The sequence below is a fragment of the Tyto alba genome, unplaced genomic scaffold, assembly GCF_018691265.1.
Source record: "Tyto alba isolate M040663 unplaced genomic scaffold, T.alba_DEE_v4.0 Super-Scaffold_6, whole genome shotgun sequence".
Classification (NCBI taxonomy): domain Eukaryota; kingdom Metazoa; phylum Chordata; class Aves; order Strigiformes; family Tytonidae; genus Tyto; species Tyto alba.
Window position 1 is genome coordinate 43,621,904 of NW_024881327.1, and position 16,285 is coordinate 43,638,188.

A 16,285-nucleotide genomic window follows, 5' to 3' on the forward strand; every position below is an offset into this window, starting at 1 on the left:
TAGAGTTATACCATTAAACAGTGGAGCATGTGCAATCTTGATGGTCCAAATAGAGCGTGTATTTTGGGCAGTGAGCGCTGTCATTTCTCTCCGGAACCTTTCAGTACTAGTGAGCACACTCTGCATAAACAGATCAGGTTTGGTGGTTAAAAACAGCTATTTATATAACACACAAGTGAAATTTCATACTGCTATCCTAATCTCAAGTGTTTTCTTTCTTCGTCTCTTCTGCTTAAGAGGATCTGATAACTTTTATTTCTACTGTAAAAACATGCAAACCGTATATTTAAGGCAAAATCCCCTGGAGAATATAATTTAGAAGGAACATTGTGCTGTGATTGCTTCTCCCCTAGAGCACTGTAAACTGCCTGGTGGTTTAATAGTTTGCTATTTGAAATACCACGTGTTAGAAGATGGAGAACTCTGTATGTGTGATTCTTTTGTATTTACACACTTTTTGAAACCCCCTGCCCCCTCTTCAGTGTTCTGTACTTCTCCAGATTCTAGATTTTGCCACCACTTCATAAAGTCTTACAGATAAAACACTTTTTATTTCAAAAATTCAAGTTCAAGATGCATAAGGTATGGTGCCTGAGTTTATAGGCATAGCAGACTTACATCTTAAATACATGTTCTTTTATAATAATTTTTCAGCATGCAACAACAAAACTAAAATTTGGTTTAACCTCTGCATTTCAGGATTAGAATTAAGCCTTATTGCTCCTGCCTATGGATAGCTAGCAATGTAGAGGAAGCTAAAAGTTTACATATATGTTTTTAAAGGGATTTATGAGGTGCTACCAGAAATTATGTAAACCTGCTGATCACCTGAGTTTAGTTCTTGCTCTGACCTGGAAACTTCTCACTCTGGTGTCAGGACTTGATCCAATACTTTCTTGCTCATGTGGATGCAACCCTTATTTCCTCCTGTTTTGTGACAGGTAACCTGGGGTCCCAGCTGGTCGAGTATAAAGAAGAGATGTACATAACATCTGACTGTGGTAATACATGGCGTCAGGTAGGAAACAGAAATCATCAAAAGCACCTGGGAATAATTTTAATGTACTAAATGTGATGAATTTTATAATGCTTAACTAATCTGTATATGCCCACTCTTTTGAGTGAGACGGCTATTGTTATTCCCATTTCACTTGGAAAGTGGGAGAAAATAAGAAGGTGATTTGGAAAGACTGAAATTAGTTGAGCTGCCAGGTTCTGCTAAAACCCTAATAGTTTTATCTCTTTAAAGATCTTATAAGTATCTTGCATAAAACCATAGCATCTGTTTAGGTTTTGAGTAATTTAAGTAATCTTCCTATGCTAATGGTGAAGGGGACTTGGGCTAGATCTTGCAGTACAAATATTCCAAGCTAAAAGACATGGTTTAGATAAAAAGGCAGAAATTCTTCTACTTTGTAGTCTGAAAACTGGCATTTAATCTTAAACTTTTTTCTTCATTGAAACTGAGAAAACAAAACAATATTTTTAAAAAATAAAGCTTTGAATGTCTTTTAATATGATTTAATCAATTCTGGGGTTGCAAACACCGAAGTATTAAAACAGAACAGTCATGTACTAGGTGTAATGCCATTTGAATTTTGGACATCTTTTGCTTCCAATGTCTAGTGTCAATTTAAGCATTGCACCTTTATTATGTATTTTTTCCTAAATTGCTCTGTCTCACCAATGTTTAATCACAGGGATTTTTTCTTTCGGTGTGTATATATCACCAATACACAATATGATCTGGAATCTACTTATAATGTATATCCAGGAAAAAAAAAAAAAAAAAAACACACCCTCAAAGGACTAAACTGTGTCAAAAAGACATTTAATTTCAGTTAAAACAGTGTTCTAGTGTTCAGCTGAAATAAAATTAAGTTGTGTTATTTTCTGAGAACAGGTAAGTGTGAACATGTTCTCACCAGTGTTACTGAGCTTAGGGAGTTTGAGTTTACAAAAGGAAAATACAGACAGTTTCTTATATTGCTATTTGTAGGGAGCAATTAATACTCCGCAGAGGACTTTTTAAAAGAAATATATTAGTTTTGTCATGATAATGTCCTTTGAGGTTTAAAAGATAAAATGTTATGTCAAATTCCCTCTTGAAATGTAGTATATGATAAGTAAGTGTTTAAATGCAAAAGCAGCCTTCCAGGATTTACACTGAGTACTGTTTGGTCTAATACTTCACAGAGGCCTCTCTAATAATTTATTGTCATCATTTGGCGAAATTCTGTTTTTTTTCTTGGGTGAAAAATAAGAAGTAAAGTGTGAAGGGAATCAAATTCATACCTTTGCTGCTTTTTATTTGAGAGATGGAACCCGTAGTTCCATAGCTTGTATATAGTAAGGTCATACAAGGGTTCAGGAAGACTTACTATGGTAGGATATAAAGCCAGTGGTTATAGGTAGAAATAAAAATGCCCCAATAAGAGTTTTGTGAAAATAAATAAATACTGGTGATAAATGGAAAAGTAAAACCAAATATTTTGATTATAAGTAGCTACAATACCATTTGTCCTGGCTCCAGTTGTTCTTCTGCCTTTCTGTTGCACAATGCCCAAGCTGCTTGTTGGTATCTCTTGAAACCATCACCCCACTGTGTACCAAACTGAAATTTGTGATTGTATATTGTACAACATTGCACTGTAAATAACAGTAGTTTAGGAGCCAATAGACAAGCAGCTTAAATGTCCTTGCAGCAGCCCTGGTCTGGCCTGTAGAAGAAGGTTATCTCACCTTGACATTATCAGGAGCTACGTGGGCTTAGATCATCTTAAGTGAACCACAAAGATGTAGCCTAAGGTGAACTTGTGGGATAAATATGTCTATTTGAAAGATTTCTCTGTCTATTACACCAGGAAAACAATATCATATAATTTGTTAATGAACATGGTACTGAGTCAGATAGATAAATAAATCTTGCATCCTGGGAGAAATGGACTCCCTTTGAACACAATTTCAGACCATACATGTTTTAAACACTTTTTTCCCCTGCGGGGCTTGTTTCTTCAGTCCTGATTTTTAAAATATTAGGATACTCTGTCAAATACTAAGGATGACCTTGTATATACATATGAGTGTGTGTGTTTTTGTTTTGTTTTTTTTTTTTAAACTGATATATGCTCACAGTTATGGTTGCCATTGTTATTTCAACAGCATCTATTATAACACTGTGCTTGAAACAGGGCAAACAGAGTAAGAGAAAGGTCTGGCTTTTAAAAGAAATGGCTTAAATAAGAGGAAAAATTTAGCAACAAAAACCCTTTTGTATTTGATCTGCTACCAAAGTAGCTAGTGTAGCAACAAAATGCTCAATTAAGTTAATAAGGTTACACAGAAAGTCTGTTGTATATCTAGGAACTGAATCTAGATCTCTGGACCTTTAGTCCAGTCCTTTGTTGAAATATTATTTCTCTATGTCAAATCCTTTTGTATCAAAGCAATTTGGAAAACCTTTGTTTAAGAAAGAATATTTGTTTTTCTGCAGACATTTTAAGAGATGGATGGTAACATCTTTAAGCACAACGGGAAAGGCTGCAATCACAGCCTCTCACCCCTGGGAAGGTCCAACTGGCTCATTCTCTGTAGGAAAACTTTTATTTCCAGATTTGAATTTAGAAATGGATGTCACTTGGTGAGAGAAGCAAGTGACTTTGGGCATTTTTGGTTGCTTTCAAAACTTCTATATCTCAGAGTAAAATTGTGTGGAGTATATTTTTCTAGGATCATTTAAATGGGTTTTCACTGATTTCATGGAGCTCTCCTGATTGCTCCCAACATATATTCTGGCCTGAAATAGCTGCTGAAGTTCTTAGGACAGATACAGGAAAAAACTTTTAGAGCAGAGGGAGGAGAGGGAGAGATAAGAAGTTGACACTATGATTATAAAGCACATAACATGCTCAAAAAATTACAGAAGAAGGGAAAACTTCTTCTGTAATAATAGGAATATGTTATAAAAATCTAGTTCTGTATTGGCTGGCTAATAGTAAGGATCATAATAAATTTATTACCTGGCTTTAGTTAGTGGAGAGACATATATCAGAATTTGTGGCTGACTGTGAACACCCATATCTCATGTTCCTAGGTCTGAACTTCAGCTCTGACACTGAGACCATTTTTGCTTATATCGTTTGCAAACTGTTTGTCTTGGGTTTGTTTCCAGAAAGTATAGATAAATATTTGCTTTTGTGCTGCACTCCATAAGTATTAAATCATTAATTCTTTTCAATGTACTGAAGATGAAGAGTTGCTTTCATAAGAAATTTCATACATTTGGTTATAAAATGTTTGAAATCTGTGCAAGAAGAGCATCATACAAAGATGGCATTCATAAGCCTGTAATGTGTCAGCAGTGCTTTATAGTGTGCTAAAGCTGGGGTACTAAAATGGTGCATGAGGAAGTGCCATGGTGCATTTCTAGGAAAACCTAATTTGGATAAAGTGATGCAGATACCAGGTTCCTTTATCTTCAGTATGATGGTGAAGCTTTTGGAGACTTTGTACCCCAGCACATACTGTTTCATTTTGATCTGAGGAGAAGTTCAAAGTTTAGAGGAGGATCAAAACTCTGCTTGCTTATCTGACTTCAGCTGATCTCGTTCTTTTGAAGTGCATCTAAAATTAATGTCTGCCCTTTACTGAATTCTCTTCTAAAATATGCAGCTGTGTGGAGCAAGTAGATAGCACTGTAAAATGCTTCATATCAGGGTTTCGCCTGTAAATTGGCAACATTGAAAAACTGATCAGACACTTGAAGCTCTAGGATTCCCATGAAATATGCTCTTACTAGATGAGAGGAAGACTGAATTCTCAACCCAAATTACATGCTTACTATTTTTGAAGTAATTGTGAATGTGCTGTAAGATACTTTTTCCCACTCTGGTTCAGTCTGGCTGATAAATCCTCTAAATGTAGCATTTAGTATTGCCCAAAAAAGAAGCATTTGGTATTGTCAGTATTTTTTCATTCACAAGGCAAAATAAAGCTTACCTTTTTGTTTTTCACCTTTTCTTTGTCAAAGCATTCAGGAGGTTGCATGTTTGTCCATTAACTGCTAATTGTGTGTAGTAACTCTAACTCTATCACCTGATCTTATGTTAAATGAACTTTCACATGTTAATAACGAGTAAACCCTGTCTTAAAATAGATTTGAGGTGTAAAAAAGGGAAGATATCTACCTGTTCATTTACTTCAGCACGGCTTCTGACCTCTAGAAAATGAATGAAAATAATTTAGGAAATTTTGAATCCTTTACACCATTAAATCAATACTACATGTATTTTGGTTCAGAACTCAGAGCGGCCTCTGTGAGATCACATACAATTTGAATTTAAATAAATCATCGGCACTGGAAATGCAGAAAACATGCTTGCACCAATTATTTCAAGTTCTATAGAATCTGGAGAGCATGTGAGAAACTCACAGACAGGAGTACTTTTCCTATTTTTCTTAGAATTACACTACAAAGCATTTTATTCTGCAAGATACACAGAATATGGCAAATACCAAAGTAAGGTGATAGGTCACTTGGTGATATATAATAGGAAGGAATGCAGAATGCATACTGTGAGAAATATAAGATTGGGCTAAAATCACTTTAGACAGTTTAATCTGACTGTGATTTGAACCTGAACGATTTCTGATTCACCTGCTTGACTTTCTTTTCTTTTATTGCTGGGAGAAATATAAGAGTTAAACTGACTTTTATGTCCTTTTCAATTTGAAGTGTGGACATTATAAAACATATAAGTCTTTTAATCCCAGTTCACTCATACATTTTATTTCTACTGTTTTGTACATTTGCTTAGCTGGCCTTTTTTTTTTGTCTGACCTGTAGGTCTTTGAAGAAGAGCACCACATCTTGTACCTGGACCATGGTGGAGTTATTGTGGCTATCAAAGACACCTCTATCCCTCTGAAAATACTCAAGTAATCCTACAGTCAATTTGAGTAGAGCTATTGTATATTCAAGACCTGAGGCAATGTTCAGAGTTTAAGATGAGCATTTCACTGTGATCATGTATGAAATGCAGGTGGAGTCAGCTTAATTTAACATTCATTAAGTCAACAAAATGCAAGTGGATGTTTTCTTAAAGATTACTTCATGGTGCTGAAGGTACCATGGCATAATGCATTAATCATAATAAAATTTTCTTGCATCAGTGTAGTTATTTTTGCTTAAAAGGTTATGCTGGAACTCTACAGTACAAGCCATGTTCAGCATGATTGTTATCTGCTACTGGTTTGCACCAGAAGTATATGGCAATGATGTTTAACCTATGATGCATGTGTCGTTTAGGTATTTAGTCAGGATAGTTCCTTCATAATATAATAAATCTCTGTCCCCTCCAAGGGTCACAGTGAATGAAGATGTTGGAGAATAGCCCTAATTTGCTCTGACAAGAAAAATATAATGTGGACTTTGGGAGCCAGTGGGGAAAGGACTTATGTGTGCTTATGTACTGTGTAACACAGTATGCAAGAAGCCCAGTTCTGAGATACTCATGCACAAATTAACTGTAGTATGTATAGATCCTGTCATATGGTGATAACGTAGGAAATGGCCTTCTCAGCAGGAAAGGTTTGCAGCAAAGCATTTTCTTATAGAATACTAAGTTTTAAACTGCATGATAGTGAAGCAAAATATGGTAACATTGTGTAATGGCATACAAAACTATCATCTTCGGCATGAAAAATATAAGAGATCTTTATCACTTGTAAATAGGTTCATTTTTGCACAATACTATATGTGCTAATAGGAACTAGGCTCTGTACTTGGTTAGCTAGAACAAAAGTCATCATTAACCTACTATCCAAAAGACCTGAAGGAAATGTACAGAAGAAAACAGACTTTGATTCATAAATTTTGGGTGCACCAAGTATTTGGAATATGTTTTTCTGATTCATCAGCATCTTTTGCAAAATTTTAAGTGGATATTAGCAGACATGGAGGGCCATCATCTTGATGCTTGCAGTTACTTCACCTCCCACATATTGTAGCAACTGGGCCATTTTACCTCTCATTTTTCAACTCTGTTTAGCAGGTCTCTGACTTAGAGACTACTAAAGAATGAAGTTTAAATTAACTTGATCTTGAACCTACAAGGTAGGAAGATAGTTTGTTGACAGACCTCAGTTTTTATCTGCCTAAGAATTTCTGTTATTGTGGTGAATTTATTATACAAGTTCTAATAAAGATGTAAGCCCCTGGATACGTTGCTGAGAAAAATATCATATTAATATGATATATTGTCCAGGCATATTGTATATTGGTGATCGAAAATCCTGGGCTTTAGTAATGAGGGGATTTTTTTTGAATGAATGAATGAATTCTGTTTTGTATAACAATAGTTGTAAATGAAAACCATTTCTGCTTTTTCACAGGTTCAGCATAGATGAAGGCCAGACTTGGAGTACACATAATTTTACCAGCACTTCAGTCTTTGTAGATGGATTACTTAGTGAACCTGGAGATGAGACTCTGGTCATGACGTAAGTTTCTGGTTTCACCTCTTTTTTACAGGGCTCTCTCTGTTTATGCACTGCAGTATATTATTAATTGTGGACATTTGAAATAGTCCTTGAGTCTGCTTCTTGCAGTCACACAGACTCTTACACTGATGTCTGAGCAGCCCTACAATGCAACCTGTCTTTGAAATTATCTGAGTGCAATATTTCACATTGTTAAGATGAAGTGTTATGTTCATATGAAATTTTGCAAGGTTACTACCAGAGAGAGTAGAATAATAGGACTGCAAATACAAATATGAGAAACATAGATAAATAAAAACTATTTCCTGCATTTCTTCTGTTTCCTGCAGATTCTTAGGCAGACTTCAAAAATGTTAAATAACTATCCTTTCTTCTTGTGAAAATTGTCTTCACGGTGTAAACAACTATATTGTTGTCCTAGTAACTAGCATTGCAGTACTTTGTGTAACCAAACACTGTGCTAACAAATACACATTTTTATTCTGTGCAGTGACTGAGGCAGAAGCTGTTATTAGAGTTAAAAATAACTAAATTTTGCAACTCAGGCCCCTGTTTATCTGTATTTTTCCAAAGGGCCAGGGACATACAGATCTGAGCTGCAGGTTTTCCTCTGCTCCTAGGAAAAATTCCAATATTTTAGAAAAGTCTGTAAAAAACACCTGTCCAATTAGGGACAAAGTCACATGCTGACTGCAGCAGGAAAGGGGAGAGCACTCAGAGATGTGCAGGTTGTTAGGTGTGCTCCTATCAGAACAGCTTGTGTGATCCTTTGTACTGGAGCTCAGTGTGTTCATGACAAGCTTTTTCTCCTAGGAGTTACAAATAGAGCTGACTATGACATGTACCAGTAGCATTTTCCCCAGAAAGAGAATAAATAGCCCAGTGTGGAGTTGTGTAAAGATTCCTCAGCAAAACAGAAATCCTACCCACTGTACTTAAAAGCATTGTGCCATGTTCATAATGCTGTACTGTGCAGGGGTGAATATGGCCTGTTAGTTCTTTCACTGTCCCATTTATCCTCTGTTATACATATATCACCTGAGAAGAACAATATTACTCCACCATCTTCCCCTCCTCTCATGCATAGGGTTTTTTTATGTTATAATATATGCCATATGGAGATACTTATGCCTCTGAATGAAGGCTTTTCATTGATTTCAGTGGAAGTAGAGGGATCAAAAGCTTATCCTAAACTGTACTTACTGACAGATAAAAAGGTGTGTGATGACTATATGCTCTGCGGGTCATTTTACTATCATTAAAAACAGTGATTTTGTGAAGATGTACTTAAATATCTAGCTGAATAGGCTAAAGAGCTCATGTAAAACAATACCTTTTTTAAATCATTCATCTGAAATATATAAAACTGTAGCTAGATTTGGTACATGATTCCAGATTGACAAAAAATCATCATGTGACTTGTATGTTTATAAGAGCAGAACAAGAGTCTGACTCTACCATCTTAATGCCAGTCTTGTAGGATCTTACTTTGCAGCTGGTTCTGCTGAACATGGAGGACATCAACTACTTACTGTCACAGACTAGCCCTGGAAAGACTTGCAGACTTCCTATCAGACTCTAAAGATAGTGTTGCCATTATATTAGCTCCCTTGTCTCTCCTACTGCTTTGGTTTTACCTTCAGGGTGATGTTGTCTGCCCAGTGGTGCTCTGCCTGACCTTACATCAAGACCTTTTGTTGTTCTGTCTGGTTTAGGTCATTTTCTCTCAAAACTTCACACTTGTGTTGAGTTGCTGTGTAGGACTTAATCTACAGTGATTTGCTTATTTTGAGAAATGTTATACACTGATATGCAGTCCCTGATGAAAAAAAAAAAAAAAAAATCAACTATGTCATCTTTTGCATTTGTCCTGGGTTGAGTGAGTGGTGGAGTTTTTTGGTGGCAGGGGAGGGGTCTATTGGGGCGTACCCCTGTGAGAAGCTTCTGGAAGCTTCCCCAGCTCCAAGTCAGCTCCACTTCTGTTTGGAAAATTGAGCCAATCAGCTGCGCCTCTGCGATAACGTATTTAAGAAGGGACGTGGTGACGGGCAGGGGGACTTGTGAGGAGGAGTTGCTGCAGCTGCGTGAACACCAAGGTCAGTGGAGGAACAGAGGAAGAAAGGAGGGGGGAGGTGTGCTGGAGCAGAGACCCCCCTGTATCCTGTGGTGAGATGGCAGGGCGACCCCCCCCCGCCACCCATGAAGATCTACGGTGGAGCAGACACTGATTTATGGCCTGTGGCTCCTGCTCAGATGATCAAGGTTCTGTGCCCGAAGAAGGTTGGGGTCTCATGGGAAAAGGTAGCCCCGCTGCTGTAATTCAGTGCTGGGAGGATTGCAGCATGCGGGGGAGTCCCACGCCGGAGCAGCTCGGGAAGGGCTGCAGCCGTGGGAGAGAATCCAGTCGGAGGAAGTTAGTGACCCATGACGGAGCAGTGTGGGGAACGCTGTGGCCCATGGGAGGAACTCATGTCAGAGAAATTTTGTGGAGGACTGTCTCCTGTGAGAGGGGGACCACGATGGAGCAGGAGGAACAAGTTCCAGACACTCCCCTCACCGAAGATGAAGAAAGTGGCAGCGCTGACTGCACCCCCCATTCCCTGCCCCTGCGCCACTGGGGGAGGAGGTAGAGATATCGGGAGCAGAGCTGAGCCCGGGAAGAAGGGAGGGGTGGGGGGAAGGTGTTCTCAAGATGTGGCAATGCTTCTCACTGTCCTACTCTGTTACGTGTTGTTAGTGTCTGTAATAAATGTATGTTCTTTTTTTCTTCCCCTAACGAGTCTGCCTTTTGCTCGTGATCATAAAGGGGAATTTTCTCCCCATCCCAGTCCTATCTCGGACCCCAAGCCTGGCTCTCTGTCCCTTCTTATTGCCGGAGGGGATGGGAGAGAGAGCTGCTGCATTGTGGTTGGCTGCCAACCAGGCCCAAACCACGACAGCATTTTATTAGATAAAAGTTGTTTTTTATTCTGGGTAGAAGATGGTAAGTTGAACATGTGTATGCTAATGGGAATAAATTAACAGTGTCTTTCACTGTAAAGAATCCCTAAATCCATTATTAACGACCCAGTCTGACATTTTTTACTTGTACAGGAGTTTAAATTTCTCCCTTTGGTAGGGAGTTTGTTTGAGTAAGAATTTTTGAGTAAAGAGTCCAATGTCAAAATCTGCATAAATTAGTAGACATAACATAATTCTGAAGTGGGAAGGCAATAACTGAAAAAGTGTACAGCAAAAATGTGGAACAGAGACTGTTTTATTTAAAGCTTCTGGAGTAAACTCACAAAAGAGTCAAAGAATATTTTACTTGTACGAAAAGCAGCTGTTACTGTAGGGTAAAATCCTTGTTTCACTGGAGCCAGCTTAGGGATTTCCTTCAAGGTTTTTAATTTTTATTTTAAAAAATATCCAGAAAAAGATTATCTGGGAAAGACATTAAGGGTAACACTGGTGTAAGAGAGAGTTCTCATACTCCAGAATGGTGACTGGGATGTTTACATGACTCATAAGGGACTTCCATTTGAATTCCTGTTCTATCCTAACTTATCCAAAATGAAATGGCCTGGAAAGTTTTACTGAAGAAACAGGGGAATGTGAACCTGGTTGCCTCAAGTCTTAATTTCAGAAAGGTTTGCATTTTCTCCAAAACAGAGAAAAAACAAATGTTGACTTGTCAAAAGTTTTCATAAAACTGAGTTGACATCTGTCAGTCAACATTAATCTAAATCACTCATCCAAATCCCCAGCAGTATTCAAAATACGTAGGCTCAAATGTCAAAGAAAATATATTTTATTCCTTTGTACTCTGCAATAGACCTAGTTAAGAATTTTAGGAGTTCTAAGTGGTAAAGTATTAAAAACTTTAGGAAACTCATTCTATGTAAAAATCTATTTCTGAATAGACCCAGTTAAGAGTTTTAGGAAAGGTAAGCAATAAAGTATTAATAAAGTTTAGGAAACTCAATCTGTGTAAAAATCTATTTCAGAATGAAGAGCTCAAATTCACCTTTTATTGCTAAATGAATAAGTAATATTTACTAAGAAATTTTCTCAACTAGTTGATATATATTCATCACAATAGTACATGGTCTAGTAGGCTTTATTTTGTTCTGAATTCTTTAAGAGTGAAAGTTACTGCAACCCAGAGTTATGCTCAACAATATATTTGGGAAAAATTACTTAACAATGCTGGATTGAGTAATGGCCTAACTCAGTGGAAAAATGAAGAATTTTTGTGTGTCTGAAATATTGATGTTCCCCTTCAAAGGAAGTAGTTCATATAATGAAAGTTTCAAACCTGTTAAAATTACTTCTAAATCACAGTTCAGCTTCTGGATGTGTTGCCAAAACCAGTTTATTTAGATTGCAGTGTAAACCCAGTAGTCACAATAACCATGGCACCACAGACCATGGCCCCTTTTAAAAGGCCAATAAGAGGTTACATAAAATGACTGCTTTCCTTTATGTCATGTAGAATCAAAATCTTCCTTATGGGTAATTAGATTTTTTCCAGTACGTTTTTTTTTTCCCTAAGGCCTCACATAGTATCAACTTAAGATGCTGCTGGGAACTTTATGACATCTCTTAACTGCAAAACTCCTGCATGTGTGTCTTGCAGTCTTGAAATTCTGTTGTATTCCTGTTGGGTTCCAAAGTGATAATGGAAGCAAGAAAATAGTCTAGTTTAAAATTACTCAAAACAAGGTGAATATGATATCAACAAGCATTGGATATTACAGAGAACCATCTGAATTCTTACAGCTGTTGATTCTGTTAGGAACGTCAACCTTACCTGTAACAACATCAGTAACAGTGAACATTGTGTGTAGTTTGTGGGGCTTATTGGTGTGCCACACATGGCAGCATGCCACCTTTCATCTTGTCTTTGAGTAGCTTACTAGGTGGAGATACTTCCCTGAGTTGTGAATTCTTCACTACTTGCTCATATTGCAACCCTTAAAAAAGGTAGATAAATGGGAGGTAAAGCCTCATTATGTAAGAGAATAGCTGCTTTCCCAATGCAAATTCTAGGTTTTATTTGCAGCTAGTTAATCTCTTGTTTGAGAAGCATTGCTCAATTATCAAATGGTTGTTCTGATCTCTGCATAATGAGGAATGTATCTGTCTGACAATAGATGGAGGAAACATACAGACAGATGAGAGGAAAATGGCGAAAACAGCATTGAAAAAGCAAACTGGTTACTCTGTTTGAATCTAATCTAGATATTGTCTAATCCAGATGAACAGATGCCTGGTTAGTGGCAAGTCTAATGCTTTTGCTGGCATCTCTGTGGACACAGATTTTAGCAGAGCAAGTCAGTGCACTGTAGTGTCACTGCCAACCTCTGGTCTTGGAGACAAGACGTTGGGACTGTCCCTGTCTCCCTCTGCTCAAAAGAAGTTTGAATAAGAGGAACTGAAAGGTTAGGAATCCATGTCCTGTAGGAATCTTTTATCACCTTGTCCCTATTTAAAAGAGGAGAGAAGGACAGGAAAAGGGTGACACATGATTTTTTCATTTAGATAGAGCCTTTGTCTCATTTTGAGCGTCTGTCACTGACTGAGTGCCTGCAGCTGTGGTGCTCTGACTTCTCTTTCAGAGAGACAGTTCCATTTTAGTTTCTAATTCTAATAAATGGCAACGATGAGGTAGGCATTAGAAACTTAGGTCAACAATAAAATTGTTCAGACATTTTACTTAATTTTTGGTGGGGCCTTGAACTCCATTTTGCTATATGTTGCTCTCAAAATGAAGGAGCCACAATTTAAGTGACCATAGGCTATTTACTCTAGCTCTGCCGAACTGAGTCTGAATGAAGAATTTTCTACCTGTGACAAAAGAGACCTGATTTTTCAATATGTGAGTAGGAAAAAAAGAAAACCCACAAACGAACAAAAAATTATTAGCTAAAGAATTAATTATTCAATTTTGTAAGTATCCAAAATTAATTTGATCTTTAAGTAAGATGACAGCAAAGAGCTCAATGATGCAAAAATATCCTCCAGAAGGTCATATGTTTTTCTTTAATATATTTTCCTCACTGTCCACCTTGTATTTACTTCTGTATAAGGCATTGGGCTAAGCATTAAACCTTCACTTTTTTCCAAACAGCTTACATGTTAAAAGGCTACTTTTGGACAGAAATTTACCAAATAGATGGAAAAAAAAAGTTGGAGGTAATTAACAAACATCATGGAGTCACTGAGCTTCTAGATAAAATGGGAATGTGCTCATCCTGCTTCTCCCCAGTGCTCCTCGGAATCTAAGCATTCATTTCCGCTCTTTTTTTCCCAAAAGAGCTGAAACCAAGATGTTTTGGCATGAAAGAATGAATAGCAATTATTATTTGGGGGGGGGGGCAGGAAACAATGAAAAAACATATTTTGGTTCAATTTCAACTAAATTGTTTCCTCCCCTCATTTTTCACTTTGGCAGCTAAACCAAAAAAAAAAAAAACAAAAACCAAAACTACTCTTCTCTTTAGTGCATTAAGCATATGCATGTGTTTGTAGTTTAAGGCACTTAAATCATAAGTGTCTCAGCATATTTGCACACGATCATGATCTGTTGTGTACACAAGCACTGTTTATGTGCAGTTGCTTTATGTAGACAGGTGTCTACTTTTGCACATGGAAGCATTCATCATTTTTGTACTTGCAATTTAGAAAGGCCACTGAAAATGTGACCTCTCTTACGTTCTTTTGGGGAATTAGAAAAATATGCTGAATTATAATCTTGATGTATAACAGACTGCAGTTTGAATCTTACATTACTTTCATCAATTTTCCTAGTATGAACACTTTGAATTATCTAGTTTTTGTTGATTTTGCAATGGTAAAAAGGAAGCAAAGACAACTGTTAGAAGGAAAGCATGTCTATAAAGATTCATCTGTCATTTTCTTTTTGAAAATGGTAGGCTTTAAATAGCACTACAGGACATAGTCATGGCTAACCTGCTCTTCCAACCCATATCTCCTAGGAAAATCTTTAATTCATAATGTTACTGCTTTTGTGAATTAAGGAGAACACTACCTGTTGGCAGTGGTTACACTAGAGATTATGTTCATCCTTCCATGCCATGACCTCATCACTTTACTCAGTTTGGTCATGTGTCCTGCTCTATGTTCAAAGGTGCTGTAATAATATAAGCTACAACAGGCAAAACAAAAGGGATTGTCACATTTTTTTTGCTTTTCCAGTGATATTGTCATCATTTGTAGTAAAGGTATAAGTGAAACGAAGGATTCAGCTCTTTAATCTCACCATAAATTGACAAGAAACTTCTAACACTACTTTCATGTAAAATTGAAAAAGGTGCTACTGTTTTAATGTAATTGGCCTCTGATATCTAGTGAACTGTAAGGTGGATTAAGTACTCAATCTGAAGTTGCAATTGCAATTCTGTTATAAAAATAGTCAAGGAAGTGTGACAGTTAAAAAAAATATTTTTACAGTATAGTAAGTTCTCTGACAATTGTATTTTCTTCTAATATGATTTACTACAGGAAAGGAGGGCTTATATGGGAATGAGATCTAAATACCACTTTTTAGCATAAGTCTGTGATGGCGTCCATTTAAATGGATACTTTCCAAGAGACAGATTGAGTGTTACAATAATTAAGCATCTCTGAAAGTCTGGTTTCCTTTCCCAGCTTGGTCACATGGTTACTGTTGGATATTGAGGTTTAGAACCATAAAGAATTTCAGGTATCTGCCTCTTTGCACAGGCTTGGACATCTTTGCTTAGGTGCTGCCCAGAGGAATTCAGAGGTGTTATCCAAGATAGAGCCATTGAGATAACCCGTATCACCTGTATGTGGGATCCTCAATTGATCCTGATCCAAACCCTAGGTTTTATTGTCAGTAGTTTCATACATTCAGAAACTCTCCCAAAAAATTAGGGATCCTGTTCCACCCCTAACTTGCATGTCAACTTATCAGAGTGTGTCAGTAGGGCAGTACAGGACTGTGCAGACAAATTCTCCTACCTTGGCAGCATGCTGTTTCAAACATTGATGTTGATGACAAAGTCATATAGAGGAGAGCAAAAGCCAACACAGCACTTGGGAGATTAAAGCATCATGTCTAGAATGAAAGAGGCATCTGATTTCAAACAAAAGTAGCTGTGCATCATGCAGTTGTCATCACTAGTCTTCAGTATGACTGCAAAACTTGGAGAATTTAAGTTGCTACGTTAAACATCTGAATAAATTCCACATGTGCTGTCATTGTGACCCTGGTGTGGTAGTACAGCAGGATCACTCCTGCCAGTGACATCTTTGAGCATTTTCAGATATTCATCCATAAAGCAAAACTGTTGCAGGTTCAGCTGTGCTGCTCTGAGGATCCAGACATCAGGCTGCTCAAAGCCGTTTTCTTTGTCTAGGCAGCATGGCTAACAGCTCAAAGGTAAACCATCATAATACTGCAAAAAGATAATCAAGATATCTTAATGTATATAGCTTGAGATGCATGATGTGGGACGCTGTAGCTCTGGCAGATAATGTTTTGACGCAGTGAAAGCTTATGAACAAAATCCTGAAGAACACAGCAGCTAAAGAGGAAGTCAAGTGTGGTGGTTATAAAAAGCTATGTCTGTGACATCTGAGATGAGTGATGTGTTGTCAAAATCTGGCTCATTTCTCCTGAATGATGTCGTAGAAGCTGAATGTTTACCTGATGAGTCTTTGGGAGTCTCCAGCATTAGCACCATCATAGCTGCAGTCAGGTGGATTGCAAGTGGCACAGACAGCAGGAGACACAGTTATTACTGCTCGTCTGAAA

General features: G+C 37.4%; 1 protein-coding gene across 5 annotated transcripts in view; it reads left to right on the forward strand.

The window, feature by feature from the left end:
- The window catches only part of SORCS2 (sortilin related VPS10 domain containing receptor 2), a 564,009-nt gene that overhangs the window by 497,094 nt on the left and 50,630 nt on the right, over positions 1 to 16,285 (forward strand). For all 5 annotated transcript variants that reach the window (XM_042807690.1, XM_042807689.1, XM_042807691.1 and 2 more), the window contains exons 12-14: positions 942 to 1,018; positions 5,846 to 5,937; positions 7,393 to 7,500. In XM_042807690.1, the coding sequence (XP_042663624.1) occupies positions 942 to 1,018; positions 5,846 to 5,937; positions 7,393 to 7,500 (277 nt within the window). The remainder of the gene's footprint in view (positions 1 to 941; positions 1,019 to 5,845; positions 5,938 to 7,392; positions 7,501 to 16,285) is intronic.